The 27,140-nt window shown below is 36.1% G+C and overlaps 1 protein-coding gene across 10 annotated transcripts in view; it reads right to left on the reverse strand.

The window, feature by feature from the left end:
* LOC129751889 (fasciclin-2) overlaps nt 1-27,140 on the reverse strand; it is a 489,480-nt gene that overhangs the window by 98,727 nt on the left and 363,613 nt on the right. For 9 of the 10 annotated variants that reach the window (XM_055747656.1, XM_055747653.1, XM_055747652.1 and 6 more), the window contains one exon: nt 25,965-26,148. In XM_055747656.1, coding sequence (XP_055603631.1) covers nt 25,965-26,148 — 184 coding nt within the window. Of the gene's footprint in view, nt 1-5,630; nt 5,861-25,964; nt 26,149-27,140 lie in introns of those variants that run through there. The other variant, XM_055747657.1, reaches the window with a different exon arrangement.

Raw genomic sequence — 27,140 nt, forward strand, 5'->3', positions numbered from 1 at the left:
ATGCTGAATTCAATCAACGTATCCAATTTGTCAACCTTTGGAGAGGGAGCGGTGCGCACCTGTTCAAGAAGCGTGTTAATAAGCAGCTCAGGGCGCCCGAAAGTTGATTTGAGGGTCCTAATAATGTAAGGGACTGCTTGTGGGAGGTGTAGGCGACTACGAACACAATTTAGAGCAGCGCCCTTCAAGCAACGTTGGAGTCGAAGTATGTTTTCAGTAGGGCTATATCCACAAGCAATTGTAGAGCTTGTGAAGAACGTAATAAATGCTGGCCAATCAGCTGGATCGCCAGAAAAGAAGGGCAAATCTCGGGACATAGCTTGGCGGGCTGCCATTTGAGAAGGGGTTGGTGTATAGATGGACAGACTATTCATTATTTGGGCGGTTTCTGAGGGACTAAGTCCCAATTGATCCATTAAGGAATCTAGGGGCTCATTTTCATTTAGAATTTCAGATGGTTCGGGCTTACCTGGGCGTTGCTGCTTTTGGTTACCTTGAAGCACAGTATTCCTACCATGAGCTGTTGAGGGAACGGCTGCGAGAGGGGCTGGCAGCGGTTCGGGGACTACTGCATGGGGGGCTGGCAGCGACTTGGGAAGGTACAACCCGGGGGGTGGTACCATCGATTGCCTCGACACTTGTTGTTCCACAGAAAATTGTTTCGGCGGTTGTTTAAGAGCGTCGCCTTTTGGATAGGCACCGGTTCTCCCTGCAGAAATTGGCGCAGCATACTCGTCCGATCGGTGGCACGGCGGTGGCAGCGACCTCGCTGGTTTTGCTGATTTTGTGGCTTTAAATACGATGCGTTGTGGAGTGGAGAAATCCGGGGGAAAGAGGAGCTCCTTTCCTGGAAAATATGTTGTGGGTTGTTCTTCCAGTTTAGATTTTCCCACCTCTCCCGAAGCTTCCGGAAGATTTTTAACCCAGTCTGTTATCTTCTGTTTCACAGCCGAACGACTGACGTGACTGCGTACACTGCCTCCTTGGGAGTCGAGCTCCACTTGCTCCAGTTGTATTTTCTGCTTTTCTTCCAGGTAGCGCTTTTCCGCGTCTAACGCCTTTTTTTCCACATCCAACACCTTTCTTTCCGCGTCCAACGCCTTTTTTTCTAATGTTAGCTTTTCCTCCAGCTGCTTTAGCTTTAGATCCAAGCGACGAGCTTTCGATGAAGCAACAGTGGAAATGGTAAGTGACGGTGGGGGCCTGCATCCAGTACAGAGCCAGGGGCGGGACTCTACACCTGGAGTCACCTGCGCACACGTCTGATGCCACCACAGCCGACAGGAATCGCAGGACACCATGGGGCCGGCATCATCCGGAAGAGCACATGCCTGGCAGTTGAAATCCTCCTTGCTGAAGGTGGTCACAGCTGCTGATCCACTCTGGTTTCCTTCTGCCATCGTATCGCGAAAATTTTAAAGTGTTAATTCCGGCTCTTTGAGAGTTGGGAGTTGTTCCGGCTTCTCTTTGGAAGTTGGGAACGATTGTTGGTGGGACCGATTTCTTTCAGCAAGTCACGACTCAAAACGAGGTTAGGTTTGGTGTGAACAGGCTTTAACTGTAATAGATATTTATTTTTTACTGTTTGAATGATTTTAACTTGTTGTGTGTACTTACAATTTTCGGTTTGAGTTGTAGTTTAAATTATAGTGCTGTTTAGGTTATCAAATTGTAGGATAACAAATTGTAGAATAACAAATTGTTTGCTTTAAACTAGAATTATTTCAAGAATTAGCTACTGTAGATAGGTTTTACGATTTTACAATTCTCACCAATATACGTTTTACTATATACGGTTATTCCGTATCGATTGATAGAGTGGTAGTTGGTAATCACTTTTAACTATAATGTAGAATAATATAATATTAATAAAACTGTTGAGGTCGAAATTTCACTTGAGCAACCAACGTGTTGATCTTTCCGCTGCACGAGATGAAGAGAAATTTCTACTGTTTTTCCCTCCCACTCTAGTTCTCGATCGTGTTTTGATCTGGTTGCCCCGGTGCTAAATCGTTGACGGCTGAGAAAGCGTTGCCAGATTTTCCGTCCGTAACAGTGGCAATCTAAATATGCCTCTAGCGATTTATAATATTATGATAGACAAGCACAAAATATCAGCGATAGCAATCGCTAGAATAACTGAGCTCTCAAGTTCCTAGAGTTCGATAATGTCAGATAAGAAATAATCCTGCTTGAAATCCCTTGAGAAAAAAAAAGATTAATCCCGAAATGAATCCTATAAATGGGCTGTTTGGGATTCTACACGAATCTTACAGAGTTTTTTTTTCATGGAAAAAATCGATTCTAAAATTCTAAAATCTGAGTTAAGAAAACCGATCTAACAAAGATGGATTCAGGATCGATCAACACTAAAACGAAAATTGGACGTAGGTTTATTTGAATTTAAATTCAGCCGTATTTAATTTGTTTTTTTTTTTAAAGGTTTATTAGACAATGATTTTAAAATTTAATCAGTATAACATTACCGATAGTTTTTATGCTAAGGTTGCCAAAATGTTTTAAGCACAAATCCGAGCCGGACAAATCCGGATTATTTCCTCCTGACACTTGGCAAAATCTGTGCGTTAGGTTTTAAAACTGTCGAACAAATATCCGGGCCATATCCGGGCAAATATGGCTAAACCCAGGAATAAATAAACAAAAATTAAGAAACATAAAATTTTGGAAAATATTCACCAGAACTAAAAAATAAAGTATTTGCAAAGTAAGGCTTCCAAAAACCCTTTTATGATATTCATTTTTAAAAACGGCTAATTTCGTTTTGGACGCATAAATTAAAAAAAAATTACAATACAATATATTTTTTTATTTGATTTGGCAAATAAAGTGATTAGATCCGGGCAGAATCCTGTTTTTTTGTAAATGAAATCCGGGCAACCGGGCCGGACCGGACTTTTTTCAAATTTTGTAAATTCGGATAGAACCGGGAATCTGACAAGCTTAACTATCACCCTTTAACTCTTCTTATTTACAAAACTTTAACAAATGTTAAGCTTATTTATAATGAACATTTGAAAATGAATTTTTAATTCCAATTTCAATTCAGGCGCACTTCTCAAACATTTAAATAGAATCAAAAGTTTAGCATGAGTACTTCCATTTACATACCGACCCAGTTCCGATAAACCAACAAAAGTTTGCTACAACTAATTTACGACTGGCGCGTGAAAACATGCTGAGCTTCAACTTCTCCAAATATCAGCAAATGGTTCCGAAACGATTTCCGCATTCCCTTATCGGGTAGGTACTCAGCTCATACCCATTTCCACCACACAACTTCACCCTTTCCAGATGGAATAATTCTTGACTAATACTTTGACTTCTCCCGTTTCCAGAATCTACTGAAACTGTATGGAGATCGAATCAACATGAAAATAATTATACCTCCTACTCTCAGTCAGTCCCACCACCTATTAGTTTTCCCCGAAAATGGCCCCACAGACGGACGTTGGAGTTCCGAAAAATTTAAATCTCTGAATTGCGACAAAGAAATGGCGACCAGATTTACGATCACCGAAACCGCACCACCTCGTCCATTCCAGACTTGACTTGGCTATCAGGTCAGTCGGTAGGTCCTTTAATGTGGTTTTCGGTTCCGCACTTTTCCTCCGAGGACCATAAAATGGGTCCATCACGAGACATTCCAACTAAGGAAAAGTTTCCTCGAAAATGGTACGTATACTTTCAAGTTCTTCAAATTGGAACGAAAAAAAACGCATTCCCCAACCACCAATTTTCACCGATTGCGTGAATCGTGGGAATAGTTCAAACCCATTTTCCGAAATCTACACACCCGGAATCAACCACCGAAATCGGTGAAACGGTAACAGGGTGAAAGGCAAAAAAAATAGTCAAAATTAATTATTCCTGTAATTTGCATTCCGGCGTTTCCTTGATTCATTTCCACCTCATTTACATCCCGCTGGAGTTTACCGGGTTGGTTTCGTCAGGGAATTTTTTTTCCCCTTCATTCGTCGCTGTTTTTTGGATCATATTTTCTGTTTTCCAGCTATTATCGCTGCTACTGGTTTCAATTATACCTGTTTTTTTTCCCTACTTTCTTGTGACATGTCCGAGATTGCACATTGGGTGGAATTTTTGAGCCTCGTTTTACTTGTGTTCGAATATGAAATTAAAAATTGTATAAAAATGCTCCATAATCAGCTATTCAACAATAAACAAAACTTTAAAAAAAACCTACGTAAATTGTAAAACGCCTGTATCTATGCAATGCAAACAATTTTGCAAATGAATGGTAAAGAAACGTTGAAAAAATCACTCGAAGTTTGTCGCTTTTAACATCAACTTTTCTTCATGATTTTCTGTCAAAAAAAAATGTGTGAGTCCGGATTGGAATTGATACCTACTTTTTTTTTCTAAAATTACTAAGACCCTTTTTCATAAAACCAAGCCCACTGTGCAATCTGGGCAACCAACCGTTTCGTCACCCGCTTTTAGTTTTCACTCATCAGCAAAATTTTCGCTCCACCTACATATGCTCTTGGGCCACCGCTTTTTGATACTTTGGTAGGAATTCCTTCATTTGCACTGCTCCAAATTTGGCCGCGTTCCAGCTCAGCTTTCAAAACCGGAGATGATGGAATGAAGTTATGAAAATGTGTTTTTCTTCCTATTTCCAGTTTTTTATATATATATTTTTTTTGGTTCTCATGATTTCTGCGACGAAAGCTAGGTGGTTCGCCACCCAGTTTTGAACACTTTTTTGGTGTTGAAAATCGAAAGAAAAGAAACCAAATGCTATCGATTCGATGACTTCCGCAGTTTAAAATCAAAAAGTCGATTGCAGAATTTTCTGTGTACAATTATCAGATTTTTTTCCACCTCGCTTACTGCGAACGTCATCAGTTGTGTGCCACATATTTTCGTGACTTATTTGCGGGACCCGTTTAATTAATTTTTATCAGACCTTTCTTCCACTAGAAACAGTTGCTCTAAGATGATTGATGATTGTTTTCTTCATTGTGGTAATGAGTTCAGTAGTGTGGATCTCGAAGTTAAAAGAAGGTTTGACAGTAAAGATCTGGACGTAAACGACTGAATTCTTACTATCATAGATGATAAAAGATTTCAAACTGAACCAAGAGCGTTAACCGCCTGTGTTTATGCAATAACTATTTTTCGAATGAGCAGAACACTATCGATGAAGCACGTGATTTTTTGTGGTTCTCAATCAAAAAATATAAAAATGTATGAAAAAATTTCTGCTTTGAAAGAACGACTTTCGATTCAGATCAGGTGTAAAATGTGTAAAGTGTGTAAAACTTACACAGTTTCCTTTTCTTCGTCACCTACACTTTTCATCTACTTTTTTTTTCTTCCAAAACTCACATGTGGAATGAAGATGCATCGATTCAATATAAATTCCTATTCGGTGTATTCGGTTAGTTTTTCGGGGCTAGAAACGCTGCCCTCAGTCGTAGTTTTCCTTTTTACTCTTTCTAGTGTAGATTAGTAGTTAAAAAGTTTAGGATTGTTCTTCTATTTTTTTTTTCGTTTTAGATTGGTTCAGAACTTATCTTTTACTTTGTTGCTTCGACCGGTATAAGCGGCGGTTTGTATCATGGTTTTTTTTTCTTCAAAAGGGAGTAAACCGAGTGCGATGGGGAAGGGCAGTTCTAGGTTTGCTTGTTTTTTTTTTGTTCAAATTTAGTTGTATCGGGTTCTAAGATGTCGGTCGGGGATTTGACGGTGTGGATGATTTTTACACGGTTTTACGATCGTCGATGATGGATCGCCGCGACCAGCAACAACGATATCCATTGGAGGGCGTGGATTGATGGCCAGTTGCTGTTTCCGCTCGATAAGTAGTAATAGTTGCCTATGGTTTGGTAGGATTGTTTTTATCATCAGTCATTGGAAAAGGGAAATAAAAGATATGGTGGAATACACAAAATAAACGAGAAACGAAATATCACATTCGAGCGAGGTTTTATATTATTTTTCGGGCGCATTCAGACGACGAGAACGGTGGGAGGGCGAGAAAAAGAGAGAAAGAAAGACACAATCACATCAGCGAGGACGTTCATTGTTAATTCAAACGATAACGATGATGGATTCTTCTAGTTTCTATTAATTGCAACTAATTGTGTTGTTGTTATTGGATGGTGGAGAAAAAATGTGTTGAAGTACTGTTATCATAGGCTTTACTGCCCAAATGCTTGGTTTGATAGGTGGTGCTGATGTTTAATTGATTTCAATTGAGACAATTGAACAAGTTTATGAACTTCCCTGTGGTTAACTAAAATGTTTTTATATTTTTTTCATTTAATTTTAGGTTTAAGTTTCAAATTTCAAATTAATCGGAAAATCTCATAACAGAAACTTTAAATTTGAAATGCATTTCACAGTGTCATGAAAGTGGTTAGAAATTTGGATCTAACTAGTGATACTCGCTTACCCGTTTATACCTAGAGCATTTTTTTGGTTAAGTTTTGTTTCACAATGTCAATAGTAGATTGATTTTGAAGCCAAAAATGTAATAAAATTTTGTTCTAGTGGTCATGTCAGTGGTTGAACCATCAAGCTGAAGACAAGTTAGTCGTAATTATCCACACAGGTAGATGTAGTCAGGATCTTACGCGTATGGTTTCATTTGGAACTCCAGACGAAAAAAATCACTCCGAATTAGCTTCACTGGGCTTTGAGGTCCATCTGAGGTGCATCGTCTTTAGCGCATACTGAGGTCAGGCGTTGGGAGTCATTTCACGCCACGCTAAATAAATCCAAAGTGATGCAAATTATAGAATACAAGAGAACAGAAAATCAATGCAGTCGTTTTTGGTCACCTTGGTCTATTTTGGAAATATTTTGAAAGCACTCGTGAAGTTTTACAACGTGTGCGCTAGGATCCTTAACTAAGAGAACTGGCCAAGTTTAATTGAGCTCTCGTAGTGTGAGCTACGAATGCTAACGAAAATAAGGATTTCTTTTACAAGAGCGGCATATCAAGAGGAACTTTCATTAGGAACTAGAGCATTAACTCGCTACCATATTGACAAGAACAAAACGATGAGGGGTTGGTCTTTGTGAAGAACGCTTCAGTTTTGCAGCGTCAGTTGAGTAGCGATTGAGTCGTCGCTAATTCCTATTGAGGGTGATGATCGAACATCGACTGAGTTTTACGGCCCACGCCGACTACGCCTGCAAAAGAGCGACAATGGCGACACCTCTCCGTGTGCCGTGTCGATCAACTCGGCGATCCGCTGCAGCAAAACAAGAGTTCCGGCTAGCGTGACCTTGTCCATTTTGCGGTACAGAGCAGCCTTGAGCAGGCAATGTAATCTGCAGAAGCTCTGAAGCGTGCAGCGGCTGATGAACCTTACTGGTGAAGTTCAGAAATAGCTGAGCTTCGTACTAGCTGTCTAAAAGCCAGGCGACGAGCTCAACGGACAAGAAACGAAGCCGATAGAGAAACGAGAGGTGCCATTTACAGAGCAGCCAGGGTGGCACTAAAGCGAGCTGTTAAAACAAGCAAAGAGAACTGCTACAGAGCGTTATGCCAGAGCGTAGATGATAACCCATGAGGCCAAGCCTATAGAGTTGCACTGGCGAGATTCGGTGGCCCAAGGTCCCCGACCGAAAACTGTCCGGAAAAACTGAGAGAGATCGTTGCGCATCTCTTCCCGCAGCATGGCCCGACGCAGTGGCCACTTACCCCGTAGGACGCGGGTGTCCACAACATCGAGCCAGTAACGAACGAGGAACTGTGGCTTTCGCTAGGAAACTTGCGGTGAATAAGGCCGCTGGTCCGGACGGAATCCCAAATGCAGTTCTGAAGATGGCGGTACAGACCATTCTGGATACCTTCAGAGTGGTGCTACAAAAGTATCTTGACGAGGGATCTTTTCCCAATTCGTGGAAAACGACGAAGTTGGTGCTACTGCCGAAATCATCATCATCATACAGACCCATTTGTCTGCTGGACGCCCTTGGTAAGCTACTGGAGAGGATAATATTGACCAGACTTATTATCCACACGGGAGGCGAAAGTGGACTGTCGGACAGACAGTTAGGTTTTCGGAAAGGGAGATCTACGGTGGACGTCATCCGAATGGTGACAGAGTACGCGAAGCGCGCATATAAAAAGAAGCGGACAGGTGTCCGTCACTGCGCCATTGTGACAATCGACGTTAAGAATGCCTTCAACAATGCCAGCTGGGAAGCGATTGCCAAAGCGCTTCACAGGATGCGTGTTCCCAATATCCTCTGCAGGATAATAGGAAGCTTCTTCGAAAATCGACTCCTGACGTACGAAACCGAAACTGGACTACGATCTACTGCCCTAACAGCGGGTATTCCACAGGGTTCCAAACTCGGACCTGTGCTTTGGAATGCCATGTACAATGAGGTGTTAACGCTGAAACTACCAGCAGGCGTGCAGATTGTCGGATTTGCTGACGATATCGTGGTCATGACCACCGGCGTAACAATCGAGGAGTTTGAAGACCTTGCAACGGTGTCCGTAGAAAGGGTTGGCATCTGGATGGAGGAAGTTAACCTCACCAGATAGCTCACCATAAAACTGAAGTTCAGCTTGTGACCAACAAAAGAGTTGTGCCGTACATGGAGATTACTGTTGGAAATACCTTGGAGTAATGGTAGTCAATCGCTTAAGTTTTGGTGCGCATGTCAAATACTGTTGTGAAAGTGCATCGAAAGTCATAGATTCATTGGCCTGGATTATTCCGAACTGCTATGGTCCAAAGAGTAGCATGAGGTGTCTCCTTGCGAGCGTAGCACTGTCGAAACTACGATACGGAGGAGCGGCCTAGAGCTCCGCAATAGAGGTAGAGCGCAACAGATCCAAATTACGGAGCACACATCGGCTGATTGCCATGTGAGTTTACTGTGCATACAGGACCATATCAGCAGATGCAGCTTTTACGGAGAATATGGAGTGTTACAAAGCAAGAGCTGTTAGAGGAGTGCGTAAAATTCAACTAGCAGCGTCAATGCACAAGTGGTAGGAGCAATGGGACGCATCGAACAACGCAAGATGGACGCATAGGCTAATCCCGCGACTTTCAGATTGGGTAAATAGGAAGTATGGAGAGGTCAACTTCTACCTGACGCAGTTCCTTTCGGGTCATGGGTGCTTTAAGCAATACCTTCATCGATTTAAGCTTATCAGCTCGTCTTATTGCCCGGAATGCGTAGATACGGAGGAATCGGCAGAACATGCAATCTTTGTCTGCCCCAGGTTCATTTCAAGGCGTCAACAACTTCAAAATTTGAACGCTGAAAACATTGTGAGTGAAATGAGTTGCGACGAACAGCCGTGATGTGCTATAGTCGGCGAAATCTCGCAAATCATGCGCGATCTGATAAGAATCAGAAAAGATGATGAACGGAGAGAGCAAGATAGTCAACCAAATTTAACGAGCTAACGGAAGGTCTTGGGCCTCGTAAGACACTTCAAAAGCTACGCTTTCTTAGGGCGCGGTATAACCCTAATCTGGACTGTGACGGGCGCGAGTTACTTTGAAAGCGTTACCTAACCGACACACGTCTCGGGGTACCAGTCTGAAGTTGGCGATAGAGGAAAAGGAGAAGGAGAAAAAAGGAGAAAGAGGATAAAGAAGAAAGACCAAAATTGAGAAAAAGGAAAAGGGTGAGATGTAGAGGTGCATGAGCACAGCCTACTCTTGATGTAGTATCATAGGGTGAAACCGAGAATACATCTGGTACACGAAGCCCAAGGAGGTTTTAGTGGGACGAACCCACTCACGGCAGCAAACACCCGGCTGTTATGGTTTGAAGTCAAATTTCCATCTTGTAAAAAAAAGAACGAAACTGAACGAATGATTCATGTAGTACCAGCATCAGTTTGAACATGTGGCCTCGCAATTATGCTCAACCTGCGGTGACACAGTTAAGACACCTGAGCACGTAGTATTCAACTGTCCGAGGTTCGAAGAGGTGAGCATTAACATGCTTGCCGCCTGCGGACCTGACGCGACAGCCGACAACATCGTGCGGAGGATGTATGAGGATGCCAATACTTGCGGGTAGTCAGACATGGGTTCACCCAAATCATGATTGCCCTACAGAGGAGTTGGAAGCAGCACCAGCCCGCGACCGATGTAGAGTGACTCCTTCATCGGGGAGTATCTGAGTAGCGTCTGATCCTAGCAGTAAAGCATACAAAGATAAGACTTTACCGAATACTTTGCGAATGCCGAGCAGCTAGGTACGTCGCGAACTCTGTGTAGGATACCCCCACCGCCGCGGAGTATCCTAGTAGAACGCGCTCTCTATGACGGAAGCTGCGGGGATAAGACTTGACCTAGAAGAAGAGTATTCACGCCGTGAAGTACTCTCGGATAGAGTGACGGTGTAGGATAACATCTTAGCCGGGAATTATCCGAGTAGTTTCGTAACGCCCCGGACGGGCAAAGAGAAGGGCGCCTCGAGGAAAATCAAGCGGAACCATGGTTACTGGTCTCTAGCAGTGGTTTCGCATAGAGGCGGAGCGCACGGTAGTCATGGTTACCAAGCGAGACTCGAGCTACGAGTAAAGGCCGGATCTCAAGTCGTCAGAGGAGAAGTCCATCGTCTTGAATCGTAACAAGAGGCCGGGTATATATGCTGGAGTTTTGATTGAGTTTTGATCAAAGGCAAGAGCACAGCGCCATTTGATAACGAATTTAAACACTGCGCTCTAAGCGATTTCTGTCTAAGTTGAGAAGAAGAAGTTGATCGTCGAGTTCTCAAACAAGAGTTTTGGAAAAGCTTCAATGAACCCAAGAATGTAGTTTTCCAACAAAATGGAATCCATACCAAAATAGGAAATTTTGACTTAAGGATCTTTGGCCTCCTAGAAGCCGGATTTGAACCTCCTCGACTACTGGGCCTTTGTTCAATAGTAGAGAAAAACCAGTTAGAAAATAATGTTTTGAAACAGGTGTCTTGCTTTGGTTAAGGAGTTTATCGAAAATTAACTATAAACATATTTGGGCCTTCTACTTACTAATGCGTGAACGCGCACAACTGTGCTCACATGTATGTAGCATCTTGATCTGTCAAGAGTGAACCAGCGCTTTGTTTACGTTTGAAACATTCGTTTCTCCCAAAATGTCGCGAATTAAAAAAAAAATTAAAATTCGTGTGTTGGACACTTGGATGCGAGAGAATCGAGATGCCAGTTGAATGAAGTGGCGAAACGTTTCGGCATTCATCCGGCGAGCGTAAAATCCATCATCCACAAGTTCGGGGAACACTATACGTTCGATGATTTGCCAGGAAGAGACAGAAAACCAGGACCATCTCAAACAAATCTGGACCGTAAGGTAATCAATCGGAATCGATCGATGTCCATACGGGATTTGGCGAAAAAAGCTGGGACATCTATCGGAATGGTACAGCGGATCAAGAAGCGGAACAACCTGAAGACATACAAGAAGAAGAAAGTTTCCAAACAAACGGCTGATCAAAAATCACGAGCCCGGAAGCTGTATCATCGGATTGTGCAGAAGCCAGATGCGTGCATTCTCATGGACGATGAAACTTATGTAAAAGAGGATTCCAGTACTCTTCCAGGACCACAATCTTACACTCCAGCTATTGGGGAGGATGTGAGTGACCACGAGAAGTCGATTGAGGTGGAAAAATTTGGCCAGAAAGTGCTTGTGGGGCAGGCAATCTGCTCCTGTGGATTAAGATAGGCGAGTTTCTTTACAAAAGGATCAATAAATGGCGATATCGATATCTACCAAAAGGAGTGTTTGCAGAAAAGGTTGCAGCCAGTATATAAGAAACATTGTTCTGGCCGGATTTGGCGTCAGCCCACTACACTAAATCCACTCTTAGATGGTTTGAGGATAACGATGTAGATTTCGTTGAGAAATAAATTAACCCACCAAACTGCCCCCAGCTTCGCCCCATAGAACGATATTGGGCTATCGTCAAGAAAGTTTTCAAGAAGTATGGTAAGGCTAACAGGACCATGGCGGTTTTTAAAAAAAACTGGAATGCTGCGGCCAAGAAGTGTGATCAATCAGCTGTACAAAACCTAATGAAACGCGTCAAGTCGAAAGTCCGAGAATATTACCAATAATAACTTTTTTACTCGTATTTCTTTATAAACTGTAAGAATAAGCTTTTTAAAACACTTCCGAACTGTTTCTTTGTTTGAATCATCAATAAAATCAATACAATGAAAAAAACTTATTATCGATACACTCCTTAGGGGATGTTTTAATCATCTGTAGGTTAACTTCAATATGACAGTTTTTTTGTCCAATAAAACCGGACGTTCTTGCATTTTGATCACTGTGATCTAAAAAATCCTAGATTATAAAAACGTGAAAATGTATGTTCAATAGCCCTGAAACATTTCTTGTATTATTTTTTTTTTTACAGTGTACAATTTTTATGGAGCAAATTAAGAAGTGTTATCCCGCCTAAATTGTCAAGTTAGATTTTTAAGTGAAAATTGGCATATCTACACACAACCAAAAAAATCTGGAAAATTACATCACATATGATGTAAATAAAAAGAAGCATCATATATGACGGAATTTTCAGTGCGAGTTGGATATTACACGCCTGTAAAATTATGCGACGTGTAATATGAAAGTGATGTAAATTTTAAAGCCACTGAATTTAGGAAAAATATCCTATTGGAATTTGTTTTGTTTACTTTTTTATTGATCCGATTCAATGGAGTTTTTTCATCTTTTATGACAAAAACAATCTCTTAATGATGAAATTCATTGTTTTATTTATCGACAAGCAAATTTATGGTTGTACACAATTTTTTTTACAGTCACTTTCACTTTCTTCCTAAGTACCGAATCTATGGAGTAGCGTGGGGCCGCTTTCAGAACCGCTGCCGCTTCTTTTCGGAGATACCCGGAACCAACCATATCGACGGACTTAGAAGCTAACTGCTTCAATAAATGACTTTGGTCCACGACTTGACTGAACACTTTGTATACATTTTTGTATTCCTGTTTTTGACAGTTTTATTTTTACATGACATTATCACGTTCAGTGTAATTTAATATTAATTTGACTTCATGTCTTTATGATATTCCGTGTCGTGTAATTTTCAGAAATTTCTTATTCAGTGTTGTGAAGAGTTTGTGTGACAAAAAAAAATTGTAAAATTACATCATATGTGATGTAACGAAAAAGAAGCATCATATATGATTGAGTTTTCAGTGCGAGTTGAATATTAAACGTCTGTAAACTTCGAAAGTCGTGTAAAATTTGAAAACATGTAAAATATTCAAGTCGTGTAATATTTTATTCGCACTGAAAATTCCGTCATATGTGATGCTTCTTTTTCTTTACATCATATGTGATGTAAATTTACATCAAATAATCGCGTTCTGTGTCAAGTAATGTTTGTGTCATTGGAATTCCGTGCTTTTAAGGATTCAAGTCTGTAAATTTACATTAATTAATCGCGTTCTACGTCATTTAATATTAAAGGCTTTCAATTTCAGTGTTGTTAAGGATTCAGATTTTTTTTCTGTGTAATTTTGCCCCTTTCAATTTTTTTCACCGAAAAATAATTCGTTGAGAGATTAAGACATTTGAATATTTTTTCCTGTGGAGTTGACAGGTCTCAAGTAAAGACATTTGCTACGGATCGTCAACAAAGAAGATTTTGTAATTCATTTCTTCATGTCGAACACTGGATCCTGGAATGTTAAATGTTTAATGAAACTAATATTGAAACAAAAAATACCTCTCAGTAAATGAAAAGAAATAAAACTTTCACATGTTTCAATCCATTTTGAAAAGGGGAACAGTCCTCGAGAAAAAAAATTTCATCAATTTCACTTGATTACAAGTTGTTGTTGCTTAAGGGGGGGGGGGGGTAGGGCCTAACGGGTATAAAAAAACACCATTTTCACGATTTTTTTCTAGAGCTATCGTTCAATCAAATGTATTCAAATTTTTTGCATTATTCAAAGCATTGTTGAAAGAACATTTAGTAATTTTTTCGTAGAAAAATATTGAAAAATGAGCCGGTGACGGAGCACTTTCGAGGATGCCTTTTAGAAAACAGGATTTGCGGTGGACACTGTATCTCAGCACAGAATCATCTGAAGTCAAAAAATCAGAGCAAAATATTTTTAGTAGATGTTTTTCTGGACCCCAACGTTTTTATTTAACTTGAAATTTTTTTTATGAAACTTTTGTGGCTGTTTGAAGTAAAAACTACGATTTTTCACGAAAAAAATCCGCCATTTTTCACCTGTAAAATCTCCCCAAAGTAAAAAAAACAAAAAAGAAAAACGTTGGGGTCTGGTATTTTATATGTAGAAAATATGTTCCAAATTTGAAAAGAATTGGTGAAGTAGTTTTCAAATGACGATGTCCACGGACTTTAAAAATGTGCTTTCGAGAAAAACGCGTTTGAAGTTTCTGCTCTTGCTTTCTTGCAGTATTAGATAGGAGGAGATAAAGGCCTATAATTTCTACAGTTTTGCTTCAATTGAATTGAAAATTTGACACAACATTCTTCAAATGTTTTACAATAAGAAAATAAAAAAAATCGATTTTTTGAAAGTTTTAGACTCTACCCCCCCCCCCCCTTTAAATTCATGTTTTAGAACTTGCACGTCACTATGTATTTAATTTTTTTTCCAGAAACCAACAAACATAAAATTTTTGTAATTAATTAACAGTAGTTGAAAAAAAAAAACAGTAAGAAGTTAATAAATTTTTAAACATTCAGCACAACCCATTCGTAACCGCGGGTGAGAGCATTTGGCAGCAGCAAAGTTTGTTCTTGGTAGGTACTTCAAATATGGGGCAAGTGTTTGCGTGAGCGCTCTGCATGGGGCAGCAAAACACAAACGACAACTGAAATTGCTTCGAAAAAAGTTAATATTTGCCGTTAGTAGCTAGGTGCACATTTCCCGGTATCACAATTTGACGGAAACGAAAAAGAGAAGAAAAAACAAACGAAATTTTGCGATACGAAAACATCACTATACACATGGAATAACACTACGTACGGGAAAAAGAAACGTTTTTCGTTCCCTCTACAGAATGAAATTTTTTAGAGGTTGAAGATTGGACCAGAGAATTTAATTTATTTGTTTGGGTTTGATAATTTGTGTTTAATTAAAGCGGTCTCCCTATTATTGGGTAAGATTATCGATAAGACGTTAGGAAGAGAATGAAAGAAAAGGGAATCACTACTATTTGTGAACGATGGAAAAACGGTGAGTGAAAATACAAAGAGAAAATGGTTTTTCCTTCCGGCTAACGACAAGTGAATGCGAGGGTGATCGATGTATGTATGTGTAAATGGATGTGGGTTGGGTTTGTGTGGATGGATAGCGATGTAACAATAAGTGAATTGAAGAAAAAGGATTTGGCTAAATGGTTTTTATCTGTTTGCGAATCTCCGAAGGCTCCCTAGGGGGGGCAGCAGGATTCAGAGTGGTATTTCCGGATGATTGATGAGATTTTGCACCCAATGGAGCAGCGCAGCCCTCGGTGGCTCGGGAAGGTTAAATTGAAAACTTAGCTTCCGTTAAGCGAATCGAAAATCGATTAATGTTTGCTGGTGGGTATCGAGCCTTTTTTCTGAAAGCATTAATGATAGTGCAGATTTATATCGCTGTGGGAAGCTAGGCCATGTCGATGACTATTGCGGGGGGCTTTAACGATCCTTCATGACTATTTCAAAAATAAATTCAAGTTGAATTTACCCTACATGAATTTTGATGAATCAAAACCGCAATAGAAGCTCGAATTTTTTCTCAATCATCGACATGCCCAACATCAGAAAAAAAGATGCTGCGGTCAGCATCGTTAGATGAGTAAGCAAATTTCGGCTGGCAGGAATTGATTTATTCCCATCAATTTCTTGGTGAAAAATCCTTTCGCATATCTCCGGAGTAACATCCGACCCACTATTTCCATCTCTCTAACCTTCACCAATGTATGCCATCAGAAAGTTTGTCGGTCAGTCAGACATTAATTTATGCTGCTCTATGGTAGCTCTCGGACTAAAATTCCAGACGCCCGTCGACGACAACGTGTCAGTAATTAATTTTCCCTACCGCAGACTAGTCCGTCCACTAATAATCGTCCAGCTGTTGGGTCACAATCAAATGTGTGACGTTTCCGGTTGATTAGAGCCAATTAAGCTGTGCCCATTCATCTTTTCGACGGCTGCAGTGGCAGGACGTTTGTTAGAAATTAGAATGTGCAAATGCAGTTAGTCCGTTCGAGTGACGTCGGCGTCGTCGTTGTCGTCGGCAGCGAAATGCGATTTGCCAAATGTGATAAACTGCCTACAATTAAAACCGAGGGATTATCAAATCCGGCATGTTTGAAGCGAACATTTTGAGTGTCATTTGGTTGAGTGCCGTACCGTTTCAGATCGTATAAATAGAGATAACTTCTATAAAAACATAAAACCATAACAACCAAACAATGTATACCTAAATAACTCAGAATTACCTAACTATTAAAAATCAAAAGTTATCATTCCGTATTTTTTTTCTTAAGAATCAAGGAATTAAGGCAGTGCTTAAAATTCCATATTCAATACCAAAACACTAACGTTCAGCTGAGTTCAAAATTTGAATTTTCAATTTAAGAAATTTCTTACAAAACCTTACCTACTGTTTCAATCAAAATGAAAAAGATATGAGTCTTGAATAAGATTGCCAGAAATTGTTCAGCTCGTATCCGGGCCTCATAAATCCGGAAATTTAAAAAAAAAACCTGGTAAAATCCGAATTATCGATTTAAAAACTGGCGACAAAAAATCTGGCCAATATATGACCAAATTTGGTCAAATCCCAAAAATTACTCAACAAAAATTAAGAAAAAAAAATTGAAAATAAAAAAAATTTCATAAAAACTCATCGACAGACTTTAAATCGTATTTTAGGCTGCCAAAAAAAACCATTCAAGATAAATTTTGAAATACTTGCTTCTAAAATTTCGTTTTGGAGGCATAAATAAAAAAAATTACAACAAAATTTGTATCTTCTTTTAGTTTAAATTGCCAAATGAAGTAAATAAATCCTGGCAAAATCCAGGCTATTTCACTTAAATTCGGGCAACCGGGCCGGGCTGGACAGTTCCAAAATTTTGTGATAAATGTCCGGGCAAACCCGGAAAAACCGGGAAATCTGGCAACCTAAGTCTAGAGTCTAGGACTGACTTATTTGGAAAGGAAAGTTTAAAAATGTCCATACATCTTTAAAACTAAATCTTAAGAAAATCAGAAAACAGAAAATCAGAAAATCAGAAAATCAGAAAATCAGAAAATCAGAAAATCAGAAAATCAGAAAATCAGAAAATCAGAAAATCAGAAAATCAGAAAATCAGAAAATCAGAAAATCAGAAAATCAGAAAATCAGAAAATCAGAAAATCAGAAAATCAGAAAATCAGAAAATCAGAAAATCAGAAAATCAGAAAATCAGAAAATCAGAAAATCAGAAAATCAGAAAATCAGAAAATCAGAAAATCAGAAAATCAGAAAATCAGAAAATCAGAAAATCAGAAAATCAGAAAATCAGAAAATCAGAAAATCAGAAAATCAGAAAATCAGAAAATCAGAAAATCAGAAAATCAGAAAATCAGAAAATCAGAAAATCAGAAAATCAGAAAATCAGAAAATCAGAAAATCAGAAAATCAGAAAATCAGAAAATCAGAAAACCAGAAAATCAGAAAATCAGAAAATCAGAAAATCAGAAAATCAGAAAATCAGAAATCAGAAAATCAGAAATCAGAAAATCAGAAAAAATTCAGAAAATAAGAAAATAAGAAAATCAGAAAATCAGAAAATCAGAAAATCAGAAAATCAGAAATCAGAAAGTCAGAAAATCCGAAAATCCGAAAATCAGAAAATCAGAAAATCAAAAAATCAGAAAATCAAAAAATCAGAAAATTAGAAAATCTGAAAATCAGAAAATCAGAAAATCAGAAAATCGAAAAATCAGAAAATCAGAAGATCAGAAAATCAGAAAATCAGAAAATCTGAAAATCAGAAAATCAGAAAATCAGAAAATCAGAAAATCAGAAAATCAGAAAATCAGAAAATCAGAAAATCAGAAAATCAGAAAATCTGAAAATCTGAAAATCTGAAAATCTGAAAATCAGAAAATCAGAAAATCAGAGAATCAGAAAATCAGAAGATCAGAAGATCAGAAAATCAGAAAATCAGAAAATCAGAAATTCAGAAAATCAGAAAATCTGAAAATCTGAAAATCTGAAAATCAGAAAATCAGAAAATCAGAAAATCAGAAAATCAGAAAATCAGAATATCAGAAAATCAGAAAATCAGAAAATCAGAAAATCAGAAAATCAGAAAATCAGAAAATCAGAAAATCAGAAAATCAGAAAATCAGAAAATCAGAAAATCAGAAAATCAGAAAATCAGAAAATCAGAAAATCAGAAAATCAGAAAATCAGAAAATCAGAAAATCAAAAAAATCAGAAAATCAGAAAATTAGATAATCGTAAAATAAGAAATTCAGAAAATCAGAAAAACAGAAGTCTTCCCATTAATTCAATACTTAATAATAAGGTGAAAGTTCGAGAATTTGGAGGATCTTAAAGATTATAAAAATTATTTTTATAATCTTAAATATTAATCAAAGGATTCCATCTCAATCTAGAAACTTAAGTTTCTTAAAATTTGGAAATCCTTAAATTAGCAAAAAAATTATTTAAACGAAAATATATTAAAATATGATGATCTTAAAAAGATTCTTGGAATAAAATTTGATTTTAAAACACTTGAAGCTTCATAAAAATTTGAAAATTTGAAATTCGCGGTTGTTGTTCTTTTAATTTATTTTTGAGAATCCGAGATAAAGTGTTTTATAGGCTTGAGCCTTTTAAATGATTTTGAATTTTTAATGCAAATTCAAAATAAATGACTTATTTTCAAATTCGAAATACAGACCCCGTTCGTTTTTGGCAACATTCGATTTTGGCAACATCCGATTTTGGCACATGTGCCAAAATCGAACGGTTTTTAGAAAAAACATCACCTATAAGATTTCGCTATAACAGGACCATTATAATTCAGACAAACACCGAAAATACGTTTTTACGTTCTAAAGTGGTGCTAAAATACAACAAAAAAAAACAAACGTTTTTTTTAAATTATAAAGTACTCAAAATTGACAAAAACATGAAAAATTAAAAAAATTAAAAAAAATCAAACAAAAGACTAAAAATGACAAAAAACAACTGAAAAATGATGAAGAATGAAAAAAATAGCGAATAAGACAAAAATCAAGTAGATTATTAACAAAACAAGAATAGTGCAAAATGCATCAAAAACATGAGAAAAATTAATTAAAAAACTACCAAAAATGGTCAGAAATTGGCTAAAAATAACGTTTATGATAAGAAAAATAGTTATTATGTAAAAATAAAAGAAAAAAAATTAAGAAAAAAAACCTTTCGATTTTGGCAACACAAAATGTTCGGGCATGTTGCCAAAAACGAACGGGGTCTGTATAAAAGTGCGTTTCAATCAAATCTAATCTAAACTAATCTTATCTAATCTAATCTCATCTGATCTAATGTAATCTAATCTAACCTTATCTAATCTAATATTATCTAATCTAATCGAATCCAATCTAATGTAGTCTAATCCAATCCAATCGAATCTTATCTAATCTAATTTTATCTAATCTTATCTAATCTTACCTTATCTTATCTAATCTTATCTAATCTTATCTAATCTTATCTAATCTTATCTAATCTTATCTAATCTTATCTAATCTTATCTAATCTTATCTAATCTTATCTAATCTTATCTAATCTTATCTAATCTTATCTAATCTTATCTAATCTTATCTAATCTTATCTAATCTTATCTAATCTTATCTAATCTTATCTAATCTTATCTAATCTTATCTAATCTTATCTAATCTTATCAAATCTTATCTAATCTTATCTTATCTTATCGAATCTTATCTAATCTTATCGAATCTTATCTAATCTTATCTAATCTTATCTAATCTTATCTAATCTTATCTAATCTTATCTAATCTAATCTAATCTTATCTTATCTTATCTAATCTTATCTAATCTTATCTAATCTTATCTAATCTTATCTAATCTTATCTAATCTTATCTAATGTTATCTTATCTAATCTAATCTAATCTAATCTAATCTAATCTTATCTAATCTTGTCTTATCTTATCTAATCTCATCTTATCTAATGTTATCTTATCTAATCTAATCTAATCTAATCTAATCTAATCTTATCTAATCTTGTCTTATCTTATCTAATCTCATCTAATCTAATCTAATCTAATCTAATCTAATCTAATCAAATCTAATCTAATCTAATCTAATCTAATCTAATCTAATCTAATCTAATCTAATCTAATCTAATCTTATCTAATCTAATCTAATCTAATCTAATCTAATCTAATCTAATCTAATCTAATCTAATCTAATCTAATCTAATCTAATCTAATCTAATCTAATCTAATCTAATCTAATCTAATCTAATCTAATCTAATCTAATCTAATCTAATCTAATCTAATCTAATCTAATCTAATCTAATCTAATCTAATCTAATCTAATCTAATCTAATCTAATCTAATCTAATCTAATCTAATCTAATCTAATCTAATCTAATCTAATCTAATCTAATCTAATCTAATCTAATCTAATCTAATCTAATCTAATCTTATCTAATCTAATCTAATCTAATCTAATCTCATCTTATCTAATCTAATCTAATCGAATCTAATCTAATCTAATCTAATCTTATCTTATCTAATCTAATCTAATCTAATCTAATCTAATCTAATCTTATCTATTCTAATCTAATCGAATTTAATCTAATCTAATCTAATCTAATCTAATCTAATCTAATCTAATCTAATCTAATCTAACCTAACCTTATCTAATCTAATCTAATCTAATCTAATCTCATCTTATCTAATCTAATCTTATCTAATCTAATCTTATCTAATCTAATCTAATCTAATCGAATTTAAACTATCTAATCTAATCTAATCTAATCTAATCTAATCTAATCTAATCCAATCTAATCTAATCTAATCTAATCTTATCGAATTTAATCTTATCTAATCTAATCTAATCTAATCTAATTTCATCTAATCTAATTTAATCTTATCTTATCTAATCTAATCTAATCTAATCTTATCTAATCTAATCTAATCTTATCTAATCCAATCTAACCTAATCTAATCTAATCTTATCTTATCTTATCTAATCTAATCTGATCTAATCAAATCTAATCTTATCTAATCTTATCTAATCTTATCTAATCTAATCTAATCTAATTTCATCTAATCTAATCTAATCTAATCTAATCTAATCGAATCGAATCTAATCTAATCTTATCTTATCTTATCTAATCCAAGCTAATCCAATCTAATCTAATCTAATCTAATCTTATCTAATCTAATCTAATCTTATCTAATCTAATCTAATCTAATCTAATCTAATCTAATCTTATCTTATCTAATCTAATCAATTCTAATGTAATCTAATTTCATCTTATCTAATCTAATCTAATCTAATCTAATCTAATCTAATCTAATCTAATCTAATCTAATCTTATCTAATCGAATCTAATCTACTCTAATCTAATCTAATCTAATCTAATCTAATCTTATCGAATTTAATCTTGTCTAATCTAATCTAATCTTATCTTATCTAATCTAATCTAATCTAATCTAATCTAATCTAATCTAATCTAATCTAATCTAATCTAATCTAATCTAATCTAATCTAATCCAATCTAATCTAATCTAATCTAATCTAATCTAATCTACTCTAATCTAATCTAATCTAATCTAATCTAATCTAATCTAATCTAATCCAATCTAATCTAATCTATTCTAATCTAATCGAATTTAATCTAATCTAATCTAATCTAATCTAATCTTATCTAATCTTATCTAATCTAATTCAACCTAATCTTATATAATCACTTGCAGCGAAAAATTAATGCAGAACTTTATAATGTTTGATGTGGTTTGTTAACACACATACAGACCCCGTTCGATTTTGGCAACATGCCCGTGCATTTTTTTTCTTAACTTTTTTTCAGTTATTTTTACAGAATAACTTTTATTTAAATCAAAAACGTTATTTTTAGTCAATTTTCGACCATTTGTAGTAATTTCTTATTTTTTCATCATGTTTTTGATGCATTTTGTACTTTTCTTTTTTTTTTGTTTATAATGGTTGTTTTTATTTGTCATATTTGCTGTTTTTGTCGTTCTCCATCATATTTTAGTTGTTTTTTGTCATTTGCAGTATTTTGTTTGAATTTGTTTTTTAACTTTTTGAATGTTTCATCTTTTTGTAATTTTTGAGTACAGACCCCGTTCGTTTTTGGCAACATGCCATGTTTTGACATTTTTAGTCTTTTGTTTGTATTTGTTTTTGGTTTTTTTGAATGTTTCATCTTTTTGTTATTTTTGAGTACTTTATAAATTTTTAAAAAACTTTTGATTTTGTTGTTGTATTCAATCACCATTTCTGAACGTAAAAACGTTTTTTTGATATTTGTCTAAATTATATTGGTCCTGTTATAGAGAAAACTAAAAGGTAATGTCGCTCCTAAAAACCGTCGATTTTGGCACATGTGCCAAAATCGGATGTTGCCAAAATCGAATGTTGCCAAAAACGAACGGGGTCTGTACTATATAATTTTTTTAAAAATCTTTGATTTTTATTGCTGCATTTTATCACCATTTCAGAACATAAAAACGTATTTATGGTGTTTTTATATTGGTCCTGTTATAACGAATACTAAAAGGTAATGTTGTTTCTAAAAACCGTTCGAATTTGGCACATGTGTTAAAATCGGATGTTGCCAAAATCGAATGTTGCCAAAAATCGAATGTTGCCAAAAACGAACGGGTTCTGTAATTATTTTGAATAATCCAGCTAGAAATAAAAATATTTTAAAGATAAAATCAAAAATCAGGTAATCACATAATAAACGACAAATTGGCTTTATTTGCGTGGCTTAAAATTTCTTCTCCTTAAAAAAACGCTTCTCATGAGAATTTTGGCTTTTTTGGGTCTAAAATATTTTTCCTATAATTTTTTTCCCTTATTTAAGCAATTTGAGATGATCAATGCATTTTGGTAGCATTGAGTTAAGGGTTTTCGATAACAAAACGTTGACAAAGAAAAATTTTTGTAAAAAAAGATATGAAGCTTAAATTATTCAAAATGATTTAAAATTTTTCAAAATGAAAAAAAAAAAAACCAAAAGATATCGTTTTTAAGTCAGTTTAAGACAGTCACAAAGAGAACACTTTTGACACATCCTTCATTCCATACTCTTATGGAGAATTGTGTAGCAATAAAAAAAAATCCCTGATCAACTACACGACTGATTAGTACGACACTCAAGGGCACCCGCAAACATTAATCAAGGTTGATTCGCTCGATTTGCAACATCTGATAGAATCTGTTTCAGTTTTTTTTATAGACATACATATTATTAATGCGAATGAGAGAGAGAAGGAAAAAAGCAGCAAACTTCAATTAGGAAATAAGCCTCAATTTCGAAGGAACGATTTGTCTCCCTCACAAGATGCAAATTCGGATGAACCTTTTTTTGTGTTTTTTTTTTATGAATGTGAACGATATGAATGTGTAGCAACAGAGCCCGATGAATGACGGTGCATACAAATGGCCAAATGATGGACGATAAATGTACGAGATAGGAAAGCTACAAAAATTGTCATCAGATTGTCCACTTTTGTCCCCGGTTTCGAGGAACGGATTGCGGTTTGATAGAAGGGACGACATTTTAAGTTTTGCTGATTTCTCTTTTATGCTACTCGGTACACATTGAGGTATTTTTTTATTCGAGCTGATGATATAGTGCAACTGGCAAACCGAAAGACGAGACAACTGTTATCAATTCAGCAACATGGACGAGACGAAATAAAATGCAGCTTCTGCTTTCCCTCAACAACCCCTAAATGTATACCTACAGAAATCGGAAACAAAATACCGGAAATGGGACTATAGCTTTAACGTAAGTACAAGAGAGAAGCTGCAATGACAAAGACAAGCCATGATGTTTTGTGAGTCCGAAGGGGCTATCAATCTTGTGTTTGAAAACTGTCCTGTTTGAGGTTTGAAAACTTTTTTTTAAACTTGGTTTGATCAATTGCAATTTTCAAATTAATGCTATCCGATGAATGACGTGATCGATAACCTCTTACATGTTCCAGGTTTTTGATAAGAATAGCATATTTGGAGAGTACTTTTTTACACAAAAACAGATATAGCAGAAAAAAAACCCAAAATTTACACAAAATCACCTGTAAATTACATTTTTCGAGGAGAAAACATTCATTTTTGAAATTCAACATTTCACCGAAAAAGTTTCCTTCAGTTCAATGTAGTTTACAGATGATTTCCATTAATCAAGCATAGAGAACTTGCCGGGTTTGACAAACAGAGGATGTTCCAATCAGAAAGACAAGACGTTCGAAATAAGCAGTGATAAGCATACGCCGGGTAATTTTTTTTGTTATACATTTTGTTGTCAGAAAATTTGACTTGAATTTTATTGCTTTCGTTTTTTTCTTATTATTCATCTGTCCTGTTTATGGTACCTAAAACACCAATCGAAATCGGAGGCGTTCGTCTTATTTATTCAATCACTTAAAGATATCAACTTATTCTCGCACACTTCCAACGTCTCAACAAATGATAAGAGCTAAAGGCTAAACGAACTTAAATGAAACTCGAAATAGTAGAAACTAAAAAAAAATCTCTAATTAAAAACTATCCTGACAGAGCGATCGTTTCGTATTGCTTTTATATTTTCCTCCTAGACATACCGGAGAGTGTTTGTGAGTCGAAGGAAAGAAAAGAAGATAATTCATTTTATAGTTTGAAACACTGCCCGGGAGCTATTCGTTCGTATAGTGCGATTCAACTTAACTCTATATGATGGTAAAGGAAGGAAAAATAAGGAAACTGAGAGGAAGATTTAGCACTGCCCCTACAAGAGTAAAAAGCAGTACGTGAGGGCTCGTCCAATATCGGTGCATTTGCTTCGGAATTTTCCTAAATAAATTTCCAATTTCTCTTAACGCTACTACGGGTGAATTCGATTCGAAGCATTGTGATGTTGCCTGAGCACTTTCCTTGGATCGTTTCTAATAGTATTGCTGAAAATTCCACGAATAATCCCGATAATTGATAGTTCGATTTAGAAAAGAGAAATAGTCCAAAACGGTTCGACACTTTTCGTGGAATTCCCAAAACAACAAATCAAGTGTCGCTTAGAGCTAGTTAGATGATAGTTTTAAGCCGAATTTTATCAAAACTTATACACAGAATGCAAAAAGTAAAATAATCTGACAATTTGGAAAAGTAACAAAGCTGCTAAATGCTGGCATAGAAGGAATGACGAAGAAAAGTATGGTACAGAAATCACGATAAAACAAATCTTTACAGTAAGCTCGTTATGGAAGACTAGCTGGTCGTAGCTTCCGGTTTTTTTTCTCGCGATTTGATAATTTCAAATGATTCCTAGCGGAAAGCGACAATCGGATAACGTTCAACGTTGCAGCACTTATTATGTTCAAATAATTTATGTAGGTGGTCTATTTTACCAAGTATACTTTTGATTTGCACACGCACACATAGAGCTGTGATAGAAAGGTTAAAGTTCTTAAGTCACGCGTTATTATTCTGGATACAGAGTAGAGTAAAGTTGGTGTTTTTGGTTTCTCCAAAAAAAAAAAAAAATATGGTGAATATTAGAAGCGATCAAATGAAAACACAAAACTACACACAGAATAAACAAACAACAGTAAAAGAAGAGCATCTTTTGGCCGGGATGGAACAGCAGCAGCGCCACCACTGCCACCTGCCGGCGGATAGCCATAGCCATAGCCAGCCGAGTGAACGTCATAGAGGCTGCTGTGGGGTTTCTTGGACTCACCTCGGGCGGTCCGGAGCAGCAGATGGGCCGGCTTCGAGAAGCCGATCGCGTTGTGGGCCAGCAGCTCTATCCGGTAGTAGGTGTCCGCTTGTAGGTCCCGCATCTCGTAGTGCGTCACCGTCGGGATGTCCTCGACGATGCAGTCCACCTCCAGCTGGGTCCACACGCCGTTGATCTTGGAGCCCTGAGGAGAGAGATTAGTTTATGATGAGATTGAGGTTTTTTTCCATTTTATTTTTAAATTTTTTTTTGTCTCTCGATTATTTCTGAAAGCTTGCCATTATTATCAGATGCCTATTAATATAACCTACAACCTTATGGTATGAAATTGTTCAGTAATCTTTAAAAATGGGTTATACAGAACGTATCCTCATCAACTCCAAAATACGATACACACTAGGGAATTTTTATCAAAAAGATACCTACATATGTCGTTTTCAAGCACCCCTTGCACGAGGTTGCCGGGATTACAGAAAAATCGCTAAATTTTACAGAATTTCGAGCTAATTTTTATCACAGAATCTGTGTCACAAAACACAGACATTTCACATATTTACTTGAATATTGTACATGTTTCAAAAATTAAAATTCTCAAGTCAACATAAATTTTTGACTTTGTTTTAAAAAAAGACATGTTAAGATTGATAATGTTTATTGAAATTCATTTTCGAAGAAATTTATGCTATTTTCATCACAGAAAACCGTCTTCTACCGTTGGAGAAAAAAAAAGTTATGGATTGAAGAAGTTGTAGGTTATATTTAAGAAAAAAATGGCAAAAACGCTGAACATCGTAAGGGCTAATCCTGTAGATCTTTTGTTCCAGAACTCCTGGAATTCGATTTAAAGATATATTAAAGAGGTGACTGGAAAGGGATGTTTCATAAAGCGCTACAATAGGATCGGACACGTAGCTTGGACACTCTGTCCGATTTTCGGTAACACAAACTAGTGGAGTGTGGCCCACGGAGCTTTGAAAAGTTTATAAATCGGAGCAAGATCATAATATTTGTAAACTTCTTGTGAATTGAAAATTCAAATTTATTTCAAATTTTCGCTTTTAAGAATAAGAATCCAATAGTTTTAGCAGCCAGTAAAAAGCCGCTTCATCGGACTTTAAAATCCGTACGAACTATTCAACGTGAAAATTTATTCAAAAGTTAAACATCGCCAAAAAA

The sequence above is a fragment of the Uranotaenia lowii genome, chromosome 3 (genome assembly GCF_029784155.1).
Source record: "Uranotaenia lowii strain MFRU-FL chromosome 3, ASM2978415v1, whole genome shotgun sequence".
Classification (NCBI taxonomy): Eukaryota; Metazoa; Arthropoda; class Insecta; order Diptera; family Culicidae; genus Uranotaenia; species Uranotaenia lowii.